This window comes from Megachile rotundata, chromosome 4 (genome assembly GCF_050947335.1).
Source record: "Megachile rotundata isolate GNS110a chromosome 4, iyMegRotu1, whole genome shotgun sequence".
NCBI classification, from domain to species: Eukaryota; Metazoa; Arthropoda; class Insecta; order Hymenoptera; family Megachilidae; genus Megachile; species Megachile rotundata.
The window spans coordinates 6,143,935-6,159,067 of record NC_134986.1 but is presented as its reverse complement, the minus strand read 5'-3'; the positions used below and the strand labels follow the sequence as shown (position 1 = coordinate 6,159,067).

The following is a 15,133-nucleotide window of genomic DNA, read 5'->3' as shown; positions in this document are numbered from 1 at the left end:
CGCCGCCGTCCTATGCATAATGCACACCCTGCACCGTGTTGCAGTGTACAGATTTTACCCCCGTTGTAATCCGTGGGATGCATCCGTCCTATCCAAAATTGAAATCATGCGACGCTGGAGGCTTTGCTAGCCAGGGGAACGCGAGATCCTCGCGCCGTACATATCGGTGTTTTACGAGAAGAACATACGTACACGTATAAAGAATACCAAATGCGCGGAGAGACACGTGAAAGTAGTCGAAAATTTATAATAATTATTTATGTTGGACTATGGACTTTTATGGGGGGCAACTGCGAGGGCGCAGCAAACACTTGTTATATTGCCACCGTTGGGATGTAGTGCCGGAAAGTTGATGGTGAAATGTGGAACAGTTTGATGTGTAGACGATCGCAGAATATTTTGGACTAGCTTGAAGTGTATGACGGTGTTTGGAATTTTTGGTATTTGGGATTTTTGGGTATTTGAGATTATAGGGTTTTGGAAATTTAGAGATGTAGAATATTAGGATTCAGAGACTTTAGAATTTTGAAGCTTTTGGAATACGGAATTTTGGGACTTTGGAATTTTGCAATTTTAGGATTTTGAGATTTTGGTATCTAGAGATTTGGAATTCTAGAGCTGACAAATATAAGGACTCTGGAATTCTAGGGCTGACAAATATGAGGACTCTGGAATTTTAGAATGTTGAAACATTAGGAATTTGGGGCTTTCGAATATTAGAATTTGTGAATTTTGGGATTTTGGGATTTTAGGATTTTGGAACTTTAGGGATTTGGAATTTAAGTTTATGGAATTTTAGGGCTGTGGAATATTAGAATTATGGGAACAAATTCTAAAGTTTAAAAACTTAGAATTTTTGAACTTCAGAAACTTCATTTCCAATTTCAAGGAGTTTGGCACTTGAGAATTTTAGAACTTTTGGTATTTGAAATGTTAGAGAATTTTGGGATTATGGGAAATTTGGGATTTTAGGATTTCACAACTTTAGAATTTTTTAAACCTTAATACTTTGCGGCTTTAGTACTTTGGGATTTATAATTATGGAACTTCAGTATTTAACTCAGTATTTAAGGATGTTTATTCAGTATTTAAGGATTTTTTAACTTTTGGATTTTGAGATGTTAATATTTTAGGATCATAGGAATTTGAGACTTGGAGATTTTAGAGCTTTTCAAATTTTAGAATTTTAGGATTTTTGGATTTCAATATTTTCAGACTTAAAAAGTTTGAATTTTAGAATTTTTAAATCTTTGAACTGCTGAAATTTAGATGTTCAGTACTTTATGATTTTGAGGCCTTATAATTTTTTAACTTTGCGGCTATAGAAATTTTAAGTTTTGAGGCCTTTGAATTTTGAAAATTTATTATTTAGGGACCTTACTTTTGGGACTTCAAAATTGTTAAATTCTAGATCTTGGAGCTTTTGAATGTTAAAACCTAAAATTTTGAAAATTAGGTCCTAAAATTAAGTTTTCGGAAATTTTTTATTTTGGGATTTCACAGGTTTTAAACTTCAGAATTTTTTAACTTTTTAAATTTGGAATTTAGAAGAGAAGAATTTTGATAATAAAAATAATGCAAAATAGTGTAAATGATATTTATATTGCAAGACACAATTTTCGTCTTTGTATGAGGGAAAAATGATCGTTCTACATCGACGGTGGCAATATAACGAGCATCTATCGTAATTGATATCATACACATCATATATTATATTTGTTCAAACGCATAGGAATAAATATTTTCTTATTTATACTCTCAGTATTTTGTTTTTCGTTATTAAATTTCACGTGTGATTCTCATCCATTAAATTCCTAAATCTCAACCTCCTAGAATCTTCAATTTCAACTTATTACAAGTTTATGCTATTATCCCAAATATTTAAAGATTGATTAATTACGAAATATTAAATAATTCTCGCACAGAACACTTACGTAAATATTAGAAATTTGAAATAAGTACAATAAAGCATTAAATCTTGTTTATATATTTATAATATCCATTTACGAATCGAAAATGCCTGAACTATATAATTTCACTGATCCCTATAAAAACTGATTTAACAACTACAGAAAATCTCGGAGGATCCTACCATCACTTTAAATTGAGAAGCTGAAGCTGATTAAACAATTAGAGAAGGATAAATCGAAGAGATTCAATATCTGCGTTAGACTTCTTGAAGAAAGATTGATGAAACGAACCAGATGTTACGGAAACGCGAATTTAGAAGCGGTTCTGATAAGCGTGAATAGAAGAAGAACGAAAGAGAGCAGAGTGACGCCTTTCCGATATCAAAGGCGATTCTGTTCGAAATTAAAAATCCCAGGGGTCGTTCTATTCCGTCCAACTACTCGAAATTCGCAAGAGAAATCTCGAAACCAGACTTCCTGGTTGATTTCGTAGCGACAGGATCGAAAAGGATCGAAAACGTCGTCCGACGTAGGTGTCGTCCTGTCGTCCGTGATCGAGAACGTATATATCGATATCACTGACATTTTTTTAATAGTAATTGATACAAATTTTCATTACATTATTTTGCAGATGTCACGTGTCATATAACTTTAATACAGAGAAAGCCTGAGTGAATCTAGTTTGAGTCTAGTTTTATGACAGAAAAGTATTGCAAAATGGTACTTATGGCATATCAATTTAAAGCTTAAAGCTTGGCGAAAATATCTGCATAAAATCCTCATTGATTTTAATAAAAAATGGCGGGTTGTTCATTAGAGTGAATGCTTTCGTGTTATATGTCACTGTTCAATATCGAAATATAAAATGTCGAAAAAGATTCATGACGTAAAAGTATCTGAAAATGATATCTATAGTATGTCAAATTAAAGCTTGAACCTTTACAAAATAACTGCAAAAGTTAACCATTAATCATTTGGGTACAGAATGAGTGATTGCTAATTATAGTAAATAATGCTTTTATGTACCAAATATTCAATATTAACACATTAAAGTCGAAGACAATTTCATGACATAAAAGTATCTTAAAATGCTGTATATTATATATCAAATTAAAGCTTGAAACTTTACGAAAATAACTGCATAAACTACTCATTAATGGTTTAAGTACAAAATGGGTAATTGCTAATTATAGTAAGTATTGCTTTCGTATGATATATTAGCTATTCAATGTCAAAATATGAAAAATCAAAGACAATTTCATGACATAAAAGTATCTCAAAATGGCACTTGCACTATACCAAAATAAAGCTTAAAGCTTGAGGAAAATAAGTATATTTATGCCCTGTTTATATTTTTAATATAAAATGACTTTTAGTTAATTATAACAAACCACCTTGTTGTATTATATATCAATTATTGAATTTCAAAACAAAAAGTCAAATACGATTTCATGATATGAAGGTTTTATAAAATAGTACCGTTACTGAATCAATGTAAAGCTCGCCCTCTTTTAGTGTTTTTATTAAAAGAATTTAAAAAATCAGTCAAAGGTAATTATGAAATTATTGTGCACTGAATAACTGAATTGCAAATCTGAAGTCTGAAGAAAATTCATCAATTTAAAGCTTAAATCTTATATAAATACTCTCAAAATAACCTTAATATTCTTAGTTATGTGCCTGGAAATTGAATAGATCAAAATGCAAATCGCTTTAATCATATTTACTTTAAATAAGAATTAGTAAAATCTCTATTATAAATATTGACAAAAGCTTAATGTGCATATATTTGACACATTTCAAGCTTAAAATAAATAAGTAGCATGTGTTATTTTATATTTTTATATTACGAATTCATCTAACACTTAAAATTTGAAAAATTGAAGAATTGATATGATATAGAACTACACTGTTTTCTATAATTAACGATAAGTCATTTCATGTTAAAAACATCGAAAGAACATTACTACGATTATCTTCGTGAAGCTTAATGCTCATATTTGACATAATACAAGCGGTATTTTGTGATACTTTCATATCAATCGTCTTAGCCTTTCAAAACTTTGAAGTACCACTTGCACATTGGCTTTTCTATCAGACAGCTAAAGAAAATCACGCAATAGATTAGACTGTACCAGATTCATACTACAGTACTAACAATCACTAGAATTAATTATCCTATAAGTTAAATTTCTATAGCTTGAAAGACACATAAAAGTAGACATCGATTTGTCAGATAGAGCAATATTGTCAGCAAAAGATTTGTCAGTGATATCGAATATATCTCGACCGAAAGAAGATGGGTCGATCACGTCCCTATCTATCGTCGTCGAAATGAAATAAACGCGTGACAGTCACCGTTCAGTGTCGATAGATCTAAATGTGTCATAGAACGCAATCCTCCGGAAATCAATCAAAGAGTTGGCGCGGCTCCGGTGTATGTGTACATACATACATAATATAAAAGATAGATAGACAGAGAGGAAGAGATAGATAGACAGATAAATAGAATAAGATACATGTCGTGTACAAGTCGACAGAACCAACGGAAGAAGAGAAACGAAAAGAACAAGGTGTGTCTGGCTGGTGTGATACGCAGGCAAGGCATGCAATGAGTTACGTTACCTAAGGTGAGCTTCTCCCCAGAGTCTGGCGGCAAAGTGAAACCCAGAAGAGCCATGCTCGATATCAGCACACACGGCACGATCAAGTTGAAAAAATAATACAGGGTCCTCCTGCGAATTTGTATGGTGAACGTCACGTCTACGTATGGCTCGGGACAACACTGGTACGTTATCGTGTTCTTCTTTCCTGGCATTCCTGCAACAACAAATTACTTCGTATGTAGGAAATTCGTTTTTTATTAACGATTTAAAGGTGCAATATACAAGATATGATAAGATTAATGTGAGATCTCTTTCATAACAATTATGGTATGTGTGGAAAATGAGGATGAGTTTGGGAGAGTTAAATTTCATTATTAGTTACAATTCGGTTTTGATTTCACGGTTATATATTTAATGATTTATGTCCTATTTTGTATTATAGAAATAGTTGCATGATGTATTACGATTAAATGATAAATCTCTTCCTGCATTGAGACAATCAATGGGAATAGCAGTATAATATTGACAATTATTATAATGAATAAATTAAATAATACAGCAATGTCATTTTTTATTTATTTGTAGTTAGTATTATAAACTAGTTGTAAATGATTATAATTTGATTCGCAATCCATGTTAAGTAGAATTAAAAAAATTGAAAATATTCTAACAAGTTAATTTAGGAAAAAATTCAAACTATTCAATGGATCAAAATTTTTAAATAAAATTAATATTGTCATTCAAATTGAAAACAAATTTTTAAACAAATATATATGTTTTGTATTTGTACTTATAACTAATAAAATTTAATTTACATATTAGATAATGAAGAAAGATTGTAAAAGTTATGATAATTAATCATATGTTTGACTTCATTTGTAAAATTAATATTAACTGGTTCGAATACGATTTTAATTAGTTCCAATAAGTTTTAATCACTTTTAGTTGCTTTTAATCTAATCGGTTTTAGTCAATTCTAATTGGTTCTAGTTCAATTTAATCAATTTTGACAATTTTAATTGATTCCAGATAGTTCTAGTCGATTTCATTCAATTCTAATACATTTTAGTTGTTAATTGATAAACTAATAAGAATACAAGAAGGCGAAATCGAGATTAGTTAATTTATATAATATCGTTTGAATATAAATTGTACAAATTTGCAAATTGAATTTACATAATATATATAACGCAAAAATCTTACCGATAATCGTCGAACGAATATAATATATCCCTTGTAAGTGCGCGTCAGATCCTCCTTGCTTCATCAACACACAATTTAACAATGAATATTCGGGTCTCGCTCGAATGTTCGCGACGCGCTCGGGCCTTTCCGACGTTCCCCGAATTCTACCCTTATCTATCATAGCGGCAAGATCGCCAGCTAGGCATCGTTTCTCAGAAATTTACAAATGTTATTTCGCTCGCGCTTTCTTCGCTCTCCGTTATATTATAAATAAACTTATCGCTACCTTTGCAATGACAATACAATCGCACACACTACACAACGTAACAATTAACCATGACTATTTTACATTCAGAACACACATAACCTAAACTTATACAATTTCACTTAAAATCTAAACAATTCTTCGGGAAGTATTTAACATTAGTTCTGATGAAAAAATTCGATGAAATAACTCGTATACTCACACGTAGTTGCACACGCAGAGCGTTACTCTGACATGACGCACGATTTTTCACCCACTTGTAGCTATCTGATAAAAAGTTTAAAATACGAGTTACAGAGTGCAGAGTGTACAATAAATCTCAGTAAAAAAACAATTCGAAAACAGTTTGTTTTCACGGCAAAATCAAGGTTATCGTCGAATTTACAAGTAAAAGCACACTTTTTTATCTTATTGAATATCGAGGTGAATTCTAAATATTACACGATACTCCTACTAACGTATTATTCGATTTACAGTAGCAGAAATGTGAAATATTTAGCTTTTTAATATATTTAATTTTAAGACAATGCAAACAATATTTGACATCCAAGAGATTACTGAATACAAATAAGTAACTAAAACATAAAAATCTTTATTTAATTATACGTTCGAAATGCTTCCGTGACGAAAATAACATGTCGACATATTAGTAATGTGTTATTAAAAATATCATGTAATATATATCGAATTTGTTTTGATGTCCTCTACAATATGCTAAAAAGAAAAATGTGTTCCTATTTGTAAATCAAGTGACCTATTTTGCGAAGAAGACAAACCGTTTTCCGAAATTTCTTTTACTGACGTAAATTGTACACTCCATATCCCGAAACTCTTGTTTTAAACTTGTGTTTGCTAGATGACTGCAAGAGGGTGAAGAATCGTCCTTTGCGATAAAGAACACCTTCTACAAGTTGCTACTTTATGTTTTGAACATTTTTTATATTGGCTGCTAATTCTGTATTTAATATAACCGATATTAATATTAATTCTATATTTAATATTAACTATAATCTGCAGTTGCAACGTTAATAACCTTTTCAGTGAGCATTTTTCATAAATGCAGCAGTAGTACGGTGCAGAAAGCCACACTTATTAAAAATATTTGTGTAAACCGAGTTTCAAAATGGTCGGAGGCTAATTTGTCAAGTTTCGAAATGAAACATGAGCATTTGCGTTAAATAAGTTTTCTTTATTCTCAGCATGAAAATTTGGTAGTTTGTTTCATGAAACACGTTAGCGAAATTCATGTAATATGAGAATGTGAGATATGTTCGGTGTAATGTGAGAATTAGCTATACTTCATTGTGCTTGGTGTAAAAAATATTTATTTTGAATCGTTACTATAATACATTATAATGCTTCAACTATGCTCATGTACTTCTTGTTATTGTATATTATGTGTAAATGTATTGTAATTTTATAGTTGTATAAATATGACACGAAACATGTGTAGAAGTGATTCTTATTACAAAGGTTATCAAAATTGCAACTATAAAGTGAAATAAATTCTATTCATAAGCTTTTTAATAAGCTTTTTTAATAAGCTTTTATGTAATAAACAAGCAGAAAAATATATAAGAGATCTGTTCTTATTATTAAATATATAAGAGAACTTTTATCAATTCATAATATCTGTATTTCTCTCGCAATATTATTATTTCACTATTACCGTCGCCATACTAATTTCTAATCGAATTTAATAAAAGGAATTTGTAAGAGCACAATTCTGAAATACGGGAAACCATTGAAAGCGCGAATATAATCATAAAAGAAATAACCATGAGAATCCCCGACCACTCATGATTTCGTTCCCCACAAATAAAATCGGAAATTTTACGGCTACGTTTATAGTCGCGTAAAAATTTTAACTGTCCTCGGTGACTAAGCGAAAAAAAAAAGATTAAAAAGAAAGCAAAATGGCTGCGTAATTCGCGTCGTTTCATGAAGATTTAACGTCGATCGATGCGACACAGCTGGTGTGAATAGTAGAAATTTAATAAAGGATGGCCAACAGTGCATTGACTTCCGTCGAGTAAGAAAGGTCGTGTTAATGGTTGTATTCACAATAACATTTTTAAACGTTTCCAATTATCAGACCACCGCTGTAGCTCGATAATTTGAATAAGAAAGTACTCGACTCGCTTGTTGCTACACCTGTGGGACACTTTTGGCTCACCTACTTCTGCATGTAATATAGATGCTGGTATACTGGCGATGGTGGGTTACTCTAGGGAAAAGGGTAATATAGGGAAAACAGGATCGACAAGTTGTTGGTATTTGATTAGCAGTTTCAAATATAGAACTGTAGAAATTACGACATCAAACAAGTTGAAAATTTTGGAGGTTAGGAATTATGGAAAATTGGGAATTTAAGGATTCGGAAATTAACAAATTTAAGGACTTGGAATGGGACTTTGAGAGTTTGGAAATATTAGAAATAGTTATTTCTTTAACCTGCAACAGTAATTATCTTGCTTGCTATATTTGTTCTATCTATTTGCAATATTTTCTCTGTCTGTTTTATCTGCTACATTTAGTGTATTATTTAGATTCGCTACATTTGCTATGTTTGCTATGTTTGTTATATTTGCTATGCTTTTTAGATTTGTTATATTGTATATGTGTGTTATATGTGCTATATTTGCAATAATTACTATATGTTATAAATTTTTTGTATTTTTTTATATGTACTATATTTGCACTACTTGGTATATTTTCTATATTTGGTACATTTGCTATATTGTTTATATTCATTACATTTGCTCCACTTGCATTATCTTCTCAGTATGCTCCATTTGCATATTTCTACGTATAAAATAGACATTTGTAATCAATGAAATTATTTCAAATATTCTTCAGAAATTCAAAATAAAACGAAACTACCAAAAAATAGCAGACAATTTTTATCAATTTTTTGCATTAAATCTCAGAACAGAAGGCAATTTCCTCGAAAAAATACGTTCTGTTTGGTACATCGAGTCAATGAAACGTAAAGGCATGCCGATGGAAATCGTTAAGGAAGCTACATTTCCGTTATCCTACGACCACGAAGAGGATCCAGAGCAACGAAGATCTCACACTGTTTCCGTTTTACGAGCCGGTCTATCCGACGATTCCTTCGATTTCTCGTGGCCATTTTCGTGCTCTTCCTCGGCTTTCGTCGATGATCTTCTCACTCTATAGAAAACACGATCGTGAAAGTTGCAAGGTGTCTTCCGCTTCTTTCTTCGAAAGCTCATCCGCCGCGTTCTTGGCATATGAAAGCACGCGGCAAGGAATTCGAAATGCGGCGGATGAATAATGAAGAGAGGAGAAGGAAATCTTGGCGAATATGCTGGCGTGAAATTGCATTAATAAATTTAGGTTTCTTTGACACGGCCAGGGTGCAACGTAGCGCGACACGACCCTATAACCTGAATACCGTTCTCCCTTTACGACCGCCGAGAATTTTCAACGATAACACCTTCGGTGCTGAAAGGAAACTTGAAAAAGTGCAATAGCGTCCATAAGTAGATCAGGACACTTGTTTCTCTCACTGCGTTTTTGTATTTTTGTTTGTAATCGATCATGTATGCATCGCTTAAATACCAAGGAGTCAGATATCATTTACGTTTATGTAAGTCCGTTAAATATAAATAGATTAAATATTAATTGGTGAAATATAATTTGTAGATTAAATATTAATTGTTTATATGTAAGTTAGTCAAATATGAGTAGGTCCAATATTAGTTACATATAAGTTGGTCAAGTAACTGTCGGTCAAATATCAAACAGTTACATTTAAGTTTGTTAAAAATTAATTGGTTATATATAAGTTGATCACATACAAAAAAATCTAATATTAAATTAGTTATATATTGATTACCCAAGTAGTTTAAGTCCCATTCATAATTAGTTACATATAAATTTATCAAAAAATAATCGATTATAATAAGTTCCTCAAATATGAGAACGTTAAATATCAATTTGCTATATATAAGTTGATTAAGTACAAGTACGTCGAATATTAATTAGTTAAATAGTCAGTCAAACACAAATAGGTTAAATATCAATTGGTCATGTACCGGTTGACCAAATATGAGTACGTCGAATATTAATTGGTTAAATACAAGTCAGCCAAACACGAGTAGGTTAAATATCAAGTGGTCACATACCGGTTGACCAAATATGAGTACGTCGAATATTAATTGGTTAAATACAAGTCAGCCAAACACGAGTAGGTTAAATATCAATTGGTCATGTACCGGTTGACCAAATATGAGTACGTCGAATATTAATTAGTTAAATACAAGTCAGCCAAACACGAGTAGGTTAAATATCAATTGGTCATAAACCGGTTGACCAAATATGAGTACGTCGAATATTAATTGGTTAAATACAAGTCAGCCAAACACGAGTAGGTTAAATATCAAGTGGTCACATACCGGTTGACCAAATATGAGTACGTCAAATATTAATTGGTTAAATACAAGTCAGCCAAACACGAGTAGGCTAAATATCAAGTGGTCATAAACCGGTTGACCAAATATGAGTACGTCGAATATAACTTGGTTACATATAAATTAGTGAAGTACAACTAGGTTAAATATAAATTAGATATAATGTAATAACGTCAAATATAAGTAGGTCAGATAATAATAGAAAAAAATTGATCTAACGTGAATTCAGTAAGTACGAATAGGTCGAATTCGAGTAGGCGAAATTCATAATCGATCAAACACGAATGCGTTAAAAATGAATCAATTGACTACAAATCGGTGAAACACGAATAGGTTAAAATCGTATCAATTAACTACAAATCGGTCAAATACAAAGTGGTAAAGTACAAATTATCAATTACGAAATGGTAAAATACAAATTAGTGAAATAAAAAGTACCAAAGTGCAAATCAGTGAAGTACGAAATGGTAAAATACAAATTAGTGAAATAAAAAGTACCAAAGTGCAAATTAGTCGAGTACACCATGGTAAAATACAAATTAGTCAAATAAAAAGTAATAAAATGCAAATTAGTCAAGTACAATGTGGTAAAATACAAATTAATCAAATAAAAAGTACCAAAGTGCAAATTAGTCAAGTACGAAGTGGTAAAGAACAAATTACTCAGATACAAAGTGGCAAAATACAAATTCCTCAAATACTAATGACTCAGATGCAAGTGATCAAATCACAAAACTGAGATCTCACATTAACTAGCCAACGTCCCATACCAAACTTAATACAATACTCTTCCTTCAAATCACCAAAATGAAACAGAAATAACACAAACATGATTAATTAAAATTTGAAATTGACTTACCGATAAGGTACCATTCCCCGTTCGTAATGAAATCGGACAGATCGCCACCAGTCTCCGAACTGAGCACCAAATCGACCTGCCAAAACGAAAATTCAATTACAGCAGACATGTTCCTGCATTCGATTACACAGCAAAAAGCTAATATACATGCTTCAAAAATAAAATAATTTTTGCGTGTTGCTTTGCTTCCGCATTAGTGCAATCTATCGCTAAGTTCGCAAGTGCACAGTGTCACATCGATTCGTGCAAGAGGAATAAATAAAAAGAGGAGTCGAATAATTGACACAGATTGAGTCTTGGTTTTGTAAAATAGATAACTATTTAAATCCTGGATTCGAACGGAAGTTCGAAACGACGGTCGACATTTGTGGAACCTCTTAATCCTCTTTTATATCGTATTCGCTTATTCTCCCCGAATCGCTAAAGGAAACTTCGTTCTCGAATTTCTGTCGCTGTCTTTTGTTCCCTCGATAAAATTGAAACGCGTCGAGCATTTCCAATTGATTTTATGTCACGTTCCGACGATTTTAAGATCTCACCGCTTTTCACAGTTCTGTACACGTAGTCTGCTTCAAAAGCAATGAGATTACACGTTTGAATTTTACATAGCATGTTTAGAGAAACAATTTGACAAATTAAAAATATTACAAAAGCATAATTGCAAAAAATTATATTATTAAACAATTATTAAATTAAAATTATTATACAATTTTTTTAATATTCGTGTAAAATAATGAAACTGAAATTGAATATTTCTGTAGAACAATAAAACTGAAATTAAATTTCTGCAGAACAATTATTTGCAACAGAATGCATTCCTGTAATATAACAGTAAATATTTCTAGGACGTTAAGTACACGTGCTGTTACACGAAGTTATCAGATATTTTTGTACAATAATAAAACTGAAATTAAATATTTCTGTACAACGATTATTTATAATAGAATACGTTTCTGTTGAAAATAGTTAATATTCCTTATAAACGTTATTACACGAAGTTATTAAATAAGTTTGTAGAACAATAAAACTATAATTAAATGTTTCTGTAGAACAATTATTTGTAGTAGAATACATTTCTGTTATAAAATAGTTAATATTCCTCGTGCATTAGGTACACGTGTTATTACACGAAGTTATCGTTTATTTTAATCCTAAAACAGTAACGCGATATTATTGAGAATAATACATTGTATTTTATCATATTTGATATGAATATGGGTATCTAATTTATTGCAAATTTGACTATATTTAATATTCGTAGAAATATGTATTGCATGTTCCATTATATTCCGTATGTACCAGAATGTGAAATATATTACAGGTTTTATCACAAGAGATGTAATACATTAAACATTTTGTTATAAATTTTAATATAATAAAATGTATCAAGCAAACATATCAATGTATGAATATTAAAATATGTCAATAGAATATATTGTTAAAATTTTTTTATTACATACAGTGTTATATTTTCTATTACAATAAACTGTTGCATTAGTAAATTTAGTATATTATATAATAATAAAATATATCAACAAAATGAATACAAAATATAAAAAATATATCAATGTATTTCATCATACTAAATAAATATTTATAACATAACTTTATAAGTCGTTATCAAGTATAATATTTTATATAAAGTTAATTAGACTAGCTAAGATAGTTGCTATCACGTACGACACCATTTCTGCTTTATAGTCAATCAAAACGTCCACTTCAGCAAATGGCTTCTATAAGAGATTTTATTTCAGTATACTATAACTGTATAATTATAGAGAAGAGATTGCTCATTATTTTTGCGAGCAGACAACGTTATTATATCCGCATAAAGTTCTCGTTGATTCTTTCTTATCATTCTGAAGCTTCTTTCAATCCGAAGGAACAGCATGGAACAAGGAAACTTCCGGTGAGGATACTTATTCCGTGCTCGAACGCTTTTTAAACGGTTTCCCCGGTTTCCTTTAAACCCCTGTTGCTCTTTGATCGAGAGCCAAACGAGATGCGGTCTACCATTTCAACTTTTACGACCGGTATTTCCATCCTCGAGGCTCATCGGAATTACTTCGGGAAGCTTGATCGTTTAAACCGATTCGTGTTTACCGCCGTCAGAACAGATTTGTTTGCTAGCAATAAAATTTCATATACTGCAAGAAACCTCGAACAGATTAGCATTATTCCATTACCTTCCGTACTGAAAAATGAATTATAGCGACGGAGCGAAAGAAATTCGAGAACCATACTCTCCTTGCAGGAATTACTACACTGGATTTTAATAAATAATATAAATAACAAAGCTCAGTAAAGTATGATGATATAAATACAGTGTTCAGCTTGAAGTTGACTTCTATATTTACTTGACGATTTTCACTCTTCATAAAAGTGTTACTATAATAAATGTATTAAAAGAATTATGCTAGAAAAATTATATTAAAAAATTTCATATATGTAATATAATTTTGAATGAATCTTGATGTACATATAAAGTAAACAGTAATGTACATAGTATTAATTTTGTAGTACAAATCTCGTTCATATTTTTATCAAAATCTATATATTTATATTATGTGTTCATACGGTCAATCATCTACAATCTATATCTGATACAGGGTGTTTCAGAAAAGTTAATCATCAGCAAATTGCAAATTGTACATGCAGTAGCAAATAAAAAATTGTTCGACGATTTTCTACTTTTTCCACACGAAAAATTAGCAATTTTTTAAATGAACAATATTTTTGAAACACTCTGTATGAGTAATCAAATTATGGGTGATATTCGTGCAAGGAGAGAAAGTTTTAAAATACAAAAAAATTCATAATAAAATTATTCCACACATTGAGTAAGAAAAATTTGACGTACTGAATTCAAAAGATATTCTGCACGTTCAGTTCGGAAAATATTTCGCATTTTATTAGGGAAAATATTTTAGCCATGAATTTGATCGTGTATCGAAAATATTATATTTGCACTCTGTTCGAAAAGATTAATTGGAAAAAGACCCAATACTGTCTCAGATTTATCGACGCATGCACGATGGTGAGATTAATCGAAAATTGGCGACAAGAAATAATTTCCGGACAAAAATAATGGCAGTATACAACCACCGTAAATTCTCCAATTTAATCGACATAATCCCCAAGCCATTGATCGACGTATTCAATCGCTGGCTGAGAATTAACCTTTCCTCGAATGTAATCGCGTTTCGGAATAATTACTAAATCCCTGGCGCGATTTGCGCAGCGAATAGGGAGCCACCGATCGAGGATTAACGATCTGGTTGCTGTGAAACGCGATTAAACGATGAAGTTTTCAGCCGAGGATACTTTTACGGAGAATATACATATTCCTGAAGCATTTGCATCGTTAAAAAGCTTGGAGGGTTCGTAGCGAGGGCAATTCGTGTCCTCCATATTGTAAACACAGATTCACTCGGAGAACATTTTTACTCTGGGGTCATTTTCGTATGTTGTTTCAGGGACTTGGAATGTTTATGTAAAGTATGGGCGCTACTCTGATATTTTAACAATAGCACCCCTACTGTGGGGGTCACAGATGGCCCTTCAAATTTGATATAATTGACAATTTTTAATAATCGGATTCTAGTGATAATGTACTCGAAAATTAATTATTTTATTTTAAGAAATTGATGTAGCCATTTAAAATTTTGAAGTCGTTAATTTTGAAGTTGTTAATTTCAAATTTGTGTTGTGGGTCGTAGGTGACCTCCACGTTTAATAAATTAAGCCATAATTTTTGTTTTTGGGGTGTACGCCTGGGACAGTTCTAAACAGGGTAAATTGTATACACGTCTCAGAAGAATGCACACCATCAAAAACTGAGTCATTAAACAATTGTTCACGGTATACGA

At 31.3% G+C, this 15,133-nt stretch overlaps 1 protein-coding gene across 4 annotated transcripts in view; it reads right to left on the bottom strand.

The window, feature by feature from the left end:
• The window catches only part of nAChRalpha6 (nicotinic acetylcholine receptor alpha6), a 389,695-nt gene that overhangs the window by 122,791 nt on the left and 251,771 nt on the right, over positions 1-15,133 (bottom strand). For all 4 annotated transcript variants that reach the window (XM_076530284.1, XM_076530283.1, XM_076530281.1 and 1 more), the window contains exons 7-8: positions 11,265-11,340; positions 4,536-4,730 (exon numbers count right to left, since the gene is read on the bottom strand). In XM_076530284.1, coding sequence (XP_076386399.1) covers positions 4,536-4,730; positions 11,265-11,340 — 271 coding nt within the window. The remainder of the gene's footprint in view (positions 1-4,535; positions 4,731-11,264; positions 11,341-15,133) is intronic.